This window comes from Oculina patagonica, chromosome 3 (assembly GCF_052425735.1).
Source record: "Oculina patagonica isolate OP01 chromosome 3, crgOcupat, whole genome shotgun sequence".
NCBI lineage: Eukaryota > Metazoa > Cnidaria > Anthozoa > Scleractinia > Oculinidae > Oculina > Oculina patagonica.
The window spans coordinates 16,256,405-16,264,719 of NC_135760.1; the positions used below are offsets into that span (position 1 = coordinate 16,256,405).

At 38.9% G+C, this 8,315-nt stretch overlaps 1 protein-coding gene across 1 annotated transcript; it reads right to left on the minus strand.

Moving 5' to 3' along the window:
* Positions 1-3,399: 3,399 nt before the first annotated feature.
* Positions 3,400-7,341, minus strand: LOC144647513 (uncharacterized). Its single transcript, XM_078507311.1, has 6 exons — positions 7,260-7,341; positions 6,357-6,451; positions 5,944-5,976; positions 5,273-5,641; positions 4,382-4,987; positions 3,400-3,892 (listed from the first exon to the last, which is right to left on the minus strand). The coding sequence occupies exons 2-6, from the start codon at positions 6,445-6,447 to the stop codon at positions 3,708-3,710; spliced, it is 1,284 nt and encodes a 427-aa protein (XP_078363437.1). The 5' UTR covers positions 6,448-6,451; positions 7,260-7,341; the 3' UTR covers positions 3,400-3,707.
* Positions 7,342-8,315: the final 974 nt, after the last annotated feature.

Here is an 8,315-nt window from a genome sequence, read left to right on the forward strand (position 1 = left end):
TGTTCGACGTTGGACCCAAAAGCCCGAGGGGGGGGGGGGTACTCCCTATAATGGCCTATACGGGAAGGCTCCGCCCGAAAGGGGTACCTTTTTCAGATTTGAGGTATATGAAAGGGTAGGGATTTTACAAGTTTTGGTATACGAAAGGGTACGGAAATCTATCATTTAGGTATTTAAAAGAGCCTTTAATTAAAATATTTCGAACAGACGCAATTTATGGCTGTATTAATTTAATGTATTAAGCGCTACGTGAAAATGACAAGAAAACGTCCCGTTCTAAGTCTATGCCATGTCTTTTAGGTATATGAAAGGGGTACCCTTTTTCAGTAAAAGGTATACGAAAGGGGTACAATTTTTGTCAAAAGTGGTATATAAAAGGGTAAGGGGTCAGAGCTCGGGGCGGAGCCTCCCCGTATAAAACTTTTTTGAGTACCCCCCGGGCCCAAAAGTCGAGCTTTACCTGTTTGGGTCGACTAATACTGCAATTTAATCCGTCTCATGTGAAGTTCGACGTTTGGCCTGGCCTTAGTTGAAAAATTTAGACGGCGGCTCTTAATTTGGGAGAAAAGTGAGCTTTGCAGTTGAAGTATAAGATCGTTTGTACTCACTACTTTAATTTGACCCAAAATAAAAAATAAATAAATTCTAAATTAATCTCAAAACAGATATAAATTTAATTTGAAACCCTCGAAGTATCGCATGGCAAATAACTTCATGTCGTTTTCAGTTTTAAAACCAAAAGAAAATTCCTGTCACGGCGGTGTCGTGGACCGATAGTTTCCCTTGGAAATTATATTTTCTATAAAAAAAAAACGTTACGTATACAACTTCCTAAACTTTGTTCTCGGGCTAATGTTTTTTATACATAATATTCCCACCGGCAACTATCGCCCTTGACTGAAACACTTGTCTTCTCTCGAGGTCGCAGATGAAGTCTGTGGTTTTTCACCTTTCTCAAACCTTGGGGACCATTCATTTTTTATGTGGTAGGGGGGAGGGCTGGTGGGATTTGATAGATAGTCACTGTTATATACAATGGCCCCCCCTTCTTCATGGGAAATTTTTACCTGCCCCCCCCCCCTTCGAAATCCGATTTTTTTTCAATGACCCTCCCCCCCACTAAAAAAAAGAAAAAAAAATCAAGTGAAATTAAAATTTATCAGGCCTTGACTAAAGAATGTATTCAGTAGGTCAGTCATAATAATAGACAAACAGCATATCCCCAAATACCTGTAGCGGACGTTGCCATGACTGTTTGTTAAGGATGCCGTTTGTTTGTATGGGGGTGACTGCATTTGAAACCAATAAGCTGTTGGGTTGAGTAAATGGCGTATGGTACATAACAAAGTAGAGGGGTCCGGGGGCATGCTCCCCCGGGAAAATTTGAATTTTTAGAACCTCAGAAATGTTATTTTGGGCATTATGGCAAGATTTTTAACTATTACAGAAGCCATCGTAACAACGCATAAAAGTATTATTATTTCCAGTGACCCCCCCTTATAGACCATATTTTTTTGGCTGCCCCCCTCCTTGAAGCCATATTTTTTTCATGGCCCCCCCTCAAATCCCACCCCACCAACAACAACCCCCCCCCCCCTTCTTCAAAAAATATGAACGGTCCCTTGTAAGTAGAGAAGCTTTTTTGGATAAGAACAGTCTGGTTTCTTGTCAACTTATACCAGTATTTTTCTACTCTGCTAAAACTTCGAATTTTTCCATATCGCCCTCGTATTTTTTTGTTGTTGTTTTCTTGCTGGAACTGGAATACTCCAGCTAGCAGCCCCAGGCTTACACAAAACAGAACAGCTCAAAAGAAAACTTGCATCTGCATTTTTGAGTCTAATGCTTGCGTGCGCTTTGCGCATGCGCATTAGACTCTTTGTTATATGAAAAAAGCTGTTAGCAATCCCAAGGGAATGGTTCGGGATCGATAATCGTTCGCTGTAATGTAGAAAACAATGATCAGCTGCAAGAACGGACTCCGTACGGACACGCACGATTAGTTTCAATTAAAAACAGCCAATCAGCGACACCTGTTCCCACGCATAATTAAAAGTTCTTTCTCAAGTCACGATTATTCAACACTTGAACAGGACGTAATAATTTTCCAGTTAAGACATTTGTAAGCTTTTTGTGAAAATAAATCTTCGTTTTCAGTTCAGTTAAGCACTTGTGTTTTCGTCTTGCTTAAAAAGCAAGACGTCTTTGAGAAAAAATATTTCGACGGCGACTCGCGTTTATTTACACAATGCGACCAAATATTTATTTTGTTTTAAAAAATAGAAAACTTTACCTCGTATTTTGTATTTAAGTCATTCGAATTTTGACCAATTTTTTCTTTACAGTGCAAACAAAAACCTTCAAAAATAAAAGATGTACATGGATAAATGTAAATCAAGTTACGCGACTAAATCAAAATGCGTTTGTTTGGCCGCTTTGCAGTATTACACTGTCCCGGCCTTTGCCATACACTGAAATCGAATTTCATGCTTTTACGACTCTCAGAGATCTTAAGTTCTTCTTACAGCTAGAAAAATCATAAAATGGTTACATTGATGTGGAAGTGATGATTCGCGAAATTTGTACATCATGATAAACAGTCTTCGCTCCTGTGTATGGTAGCTCGATAATAATTGCCTAGTTTCCAGCGTTCAAAAGGTCATCATTATATTGACGTGAGCATTTACACCCGTTTTTAGGAAAATCTGTCACTAAGTGCTTACAGTACAATGGAGTAACAGTCACTATTTCAAGTGCTTTTATTGCAAAATCTGTTTCAAGAGTCATCATCAAAATGGTGAAAAATCTGAAAGAAAACGATGTGAAGTTCTTCAACCCTTGTTGTAATGAACATGCTTTTTGTAAATCGTCACGCAATCTTGTCCAAATGTTTAATCGTTTCTGCTTTTACGGACAATACGGAAGAAGTAACATCAACTCCTGTTCATACTTTAAATTTTGTGAAGCATATAACATTTATGACTGTTTCGTTTTCATCCATAATCATCCACGATGCCCCTAGCTTGCTATAAGCATTTTAAATTAAACTCCCGAACACAAACCTCTAACCAATTTTAACCGGCTTACGAAAACCGCGCAATCTGTATCACTATGCCATACGGCATTAGACTCATGTCACCCTTGGTGACCTATTTTTTTATATGTAGCTGACACTGACTCACATCGAAAAAAAAAAATAAGAACGGATATCAAGATAGTCATAATAAAGCAATGTTAAGACGTAATTTTATTTGCCAAATTGTGCTTCAGACTCGGAGATTTACATCTTCTTATGGAATTGCTTTGTACAGTTCGAGATACTGCATGTTTAAGCTGATTAAACAACTCCGGGAGGGGGTGGGTGGCTACTCTTTTATAATTATAAACTATTTAGGCAAGCGCGGCGGTAAATTGTTTGGTTTCTGGCCGTTTTGGTCTAAAATGGGGTATAGATTTTAGCCTTTTTGGCCTGTGTTTTTGGTGTGGTATGCCGGGTTTGTGAAAAAGTTTTTTTTTTCTTGAAAGAAACTACTAATTACGTCTACGATTAAAAAAATTGAAGCTCTTCTCAAATGTTTACTCACACCGAAGTACGTCTCTTAGGGTCTGTTCTGTTATAGGGTACGAAAATCGCGCCGTACACCACACCCATTCCCAGGTTAAATATCTGCTGGACAACGTAAATAGGTAGAGAGTGCACGTGGTACTTATAAAATTGTAACAGTATTACTATCAGTTGTCATAAAGGCAACAAATCGATAATTTCCCGTGGCAGCCCTTCTTGGATCCGCGATGTTATTTCCCGCCTGATCGCCTCGTGTGACGCGAGTTTGTCCAGGTTTGTGAGACCACAATCCGCCTTGATCCAAACGATACCAGTGGTAATCGATACCTGAAGAAAAAGCCACGCAATATAGTGTTATAGCTTTTGTGCTTATGTTTCTGTTGTTGTTAGGTATAAATAAAACATTTTAAATATAATTCATGAAAACAACTACATGTCAGAACGAATGATAAATATGTGAAAAGTCTGTTTTCAAGCTTTATGGCTAGAGAATACATGCATCTTAGAGATGTCACGGAAACTTTAACCTGACAGTTTTCAGAGGAGCTTGCCTACACTTTTCTTGAGAACTATAAATGTACTAGAAAAAAAATAAGTGCAGTTCATTTCTTTCTGTCTGATATATTATTTGAAAAAAGCCCCCTCCCTCAAAAGGTCTAAAAAAGACCCCACCTCCTCCTACCCAAACCCTCCTAAATTTGTCCATCATGGCATTGATGCAGAATCTAAACATGACATTCGCACGTACGGTGATGGAACTGATACCTTTCCTTGACAGCTGATTGCACATGTAATGAATCGGAAGACTTTACTAACCTCGATCAATAAAGAGTGCCACCAGGTGCCGTGGTCCAGCAGGGGGACCAGGGACAGGGTCTCCGGCACCAGGATGGGGATTCAGAACCAGCAAACCATCACGTATTGCAGCATCGCGCACCGAGAGTGCCGTCAGCCGGTTAAAGATCTGTCCACTTCCTCGACCAGGTTGTGCAAAGGTATTCGTGATTCGGATATTGGCATAGTTGTAGCAGTTGTTGTTACGCCTAGTTGCTTGAACTTGATTCCACAAGAATGGATTATACGGGGGTGCGAGACGTTTACGTCTCACCGTTAAGCCGCATTCTGCTGAGATAGAACCGATTTCATTCCAAACTCGTTGCCGGAGGGTACTTGGTATTGCATTGCTTGGCATGGTTTGGAGCAAGAGGTGTTGTAATCGTACACTTTCAGCGTCAGTACCTATAATCAAGAGTTCCTTAGTAGCGTCCTGTACTAAGAAACCCTTGTAGCTAAGCCTTGCAGGTATGCAGTCTGAGCTGTAGCCATGACTTTGGATAGAATGATAGTCTGATGGACTGAGGATAACCTGCCATTTTGGATCAACAAGACCAGAGTATACCACCAAGGTTACAAGAACGTTTCCTGAAACGCAAAAATATAATGTTGTTGTCACAGGTGCCGGGTGGCAATGGTTGCATGCACTCTCTGAAATGGAGAATGTTTCACAGAAATAAGCTTTCAAATCACCTGTGAAGAATCCAACGTGTTTTGGATACGATTGGATATGTTTTACTGATGACCTTAGATTCATAGTCCCAGAGGGGACATTTAAGTAATAATTAACCGTGAAAGAAAATTAATAGTTTCTTTATCACTCCTGTTTTTACAGTAGATCACTGGGTGGTTGCTACACGAAGAAAACCTCACCTTTCGGGGGCAAAGTCGTCGGGACTGATGTAGTTGGACTTGAAGTTGTCGGTCCAGCACTCGTCGAGCTTGATGTCGTCGGGACTACGGTCGTCGAACCCGACGTCGTGGAGGCCGAGGTCGTCGGTACTACAGTCGTCGAACCCGACGTTGTTGAAATCGAAGTCGTCGGGCCTGAAGTTGTCAAACCCGACGTCGAAGATGCCGAAGTCGTCGGAATCAAAGTGGTCGTACCTGATGTCGTAGGATTAGAAGTTTTTGTTGTTGTTGTTGTTGTTGTTGAAGTCGTCGGCGAGCCTGATTTCGTTGGGTCCAATGGCGTAAATCTAACCGTCGGGATCAAAGGTGTTGGGCCTGAAGTTGTTGAAGCTACGAAAATTCAAAATCAAAAAATCGAATATTAAAAACTTATTTTGAGTCCTCTAGAAGGCACAATCCTTTATTTAAGGCTCAAATATCACACGACGTTAAATATCATAAGGTGTCGCCGAAAACTTGCATGGTTGAACTTCTGGAGGTGATTAAATAAGTAAAATAAGTGATCCTTTTTTCCGTAAATTAAATTCACTTTATTTTTAATCTCCAGATTGTTAACCTTTCCCTTGTGACAAAATCATCCGCTTGTGTTAAGGGAGAAACTCAAAAAGCTGTAATGTTTATCTAAAGCTTACCTCGTGTGACCGTTTTCGGTGGTGCAAGTGTCGCTAAAACCAAAAAAAAAAAAAAAAAAAACGTTATTCTCGACACTCAAACCTATTTTAATTGAACTAACTATATAAAGCTAGTTGAAGTCTCGACTTCTAAGTTTTATTGTGAATTGAGTGTAAATTATAATTGATGGTCTTGAGTATACAGAACTAATCTGGCTGTGCTTCACGCAACTACCTTTCGATATTTCTTTTTTAAACCTTCCCTCCCCCCCCCCCCCCCCTCCGCAAAACAGCAACACAAACAACAACAACCAAAGCTAAACTGTCAGTGTTTATTTATTTAAAATGTAGACTTGCATTGACTGGCAGTAGAAAAGAAAAACCTGAAAGCACACGAAAGCAAACGACAGAACGGAATAAATAAAACACAATACCTTCAACTGGTACAGGCAGTCCAAACGGCTCGCCGTTACAAACGACTTGAAATGATGCAATGAACAAGAAACATGATAAAACGTTGTTCATTTTTCTTGGAAATAAAAAAAATTGAAAGCACATGAAACACAATAAGCTGGTAAAACTGTAGGAGTAGTTTTGAAACACTGTGGGCCGGGTTAATAAATTTAAAGAACATATTGTATTTCAGGCTAATATTACACCGGCATGGTGTGATATTGGTGGGCCACATTTATTTATTTTTTCCTGTGTATTTGACCTCATCACTCCGTCTCGGTTTATAAACAAGGAAAATAGAACTTCACCAATACTCCACAATTGACGTCATGTTCGGCCGCCGAAAACATGCCTTTACGTAGACTACGTACTGCACATTTTATACATTTTTGCCAGTAGAATGCCATCAAACGTTATTGAACATTATCGTACCTGTCGACGCAACCTAACTTTTGCACGGGTATAAATATAATATTTTTTCGGACACTACGTTGTGTAAATTAGCTAAAACGTACGAAAGGGCTATAATATAAATCAGTCTTCAATATTTCGGGATCAGCCAGAGGAGACTTGACCTTTTAAAAGGTGTTAATTAAAGTTTAAACTGGAATTGGATGAGAGGCCAAAAATCCATTTTTTGTGATTATCACTTTCGAATTATTTGCCGTCCTTCAAAAAAAACATTACCACCCCGCTACAAAATGCAAAACGTCGGGAATCTTGTGTAACTTGACTAGAGTTTAATTTTTAACTAAGGCACTTAAAACTTAGTTCTGAAGGACTTAAACATTTTACTAAAAAAATACAGTAGCTACTTATGCTTGAATTATATTAATCTCTACGCCATTCTCAACAATTAACGGTAACTGGAAATAACAACTAACCGTTTGTCTTATCAGTAATCAATCAACCGTTTGTCTTCTGTTCAAAGCTCTCCAATGCAAGCTGCTGCTTTTTTGCTTTTCTGAAAGCAGATCCTTCCACCGCAAACACAGCAACAGGTGTAAATGCAAGCTCAAACTGTTACATCCCTTTTATAACAGTTTTCTAATTTTAAGCTTTACCTCATTCTTTGACTTAGCAACACCATTGGCTCACGAAACAGTAGATATCAGGCACAAACAACACAGCTAGCCCTGAAAAGCAATATAAAGTACATATACACAATTAACGAGCCAATCAGAAATTACGTTCCAAACTATAGTGGCGAATATAGCAGAGATACTTGGTATTGTGCGTGTGTTGGCGCCATGCTGCTCTGAAAAAAAGCCAACGCTGCTAATACGAAATGAAATCGTCAATTAATTAAATGGCTTGCATGTCACGTTTAAAAAATTACTTGCATGACTTATTTCAAAATGATATTAGGCTGGTTTATTTATACCTATAGCTACTTATACCTTAAGGTTGGGCTAAAAAGCCTTTTTCTTCAGTTATGATATAAGAATAGGAAACTTTTATATAGCTTTAAGCAAGTGTTACTCAAGATGTCGTTACGCATATAGTGTATTACTTAGTTGAAGCTTTTGCAATATGATTCAGTTATACCTTTGGCATCTTACGGAGTTGGGTTCTTAAAACCGCTTAGGAAACTAATTTCAGGTTGAATACACTTAGCAGAATTGAAAAGACTTTTGCTAGAGTGGTTACAGCAAAAACCTTCAAAGAATGAGAGTCAACTAGTATTGTCGAAGTCCAGATCAGAATAATAATACAAGTTAAAGGACAAGGAATGCCCTTGGGGGCAAACTTAAAAGTTTAGGTACCCCCTCACAGACTCACTAAATCACTCTTAAATAAAATTAGAAATATTTGCTTTTTTATTTATGATGTATATTATGTTAAACAGTTCCTGTGCTTAACCGTTAATTAAGTGTTTCAGTTACAGCTCATTTAAATGATAGGGGGCCGACTTGCACTTAACTAAGATTATCAATATT

Bases quoted from the DNA above. Each gene is read 5' to 3' on its own strand.
- LOC144647513 (XM_078507311.1), bottom strand. From the start codon at position 6,447: ATGAACAACGTTTTATCATGTTTCTTGTTCATTGCATCATTTCAAGTC. The intron at 5,642-5,943 runs GTAAGCTTTAGA...GAATTTTCGTAG, and splicing joins ACCGAAAACGGTCACACGAG to CTTCAACAACTTCAGGCCCA. The intron at 3,893-4,381 runs GTTAGTAAAGTC...CTTTTTCTTCAG, and splicing joins GGCACTCTTTATTGATCGAG to GTATCGATTACCACTGGTAT.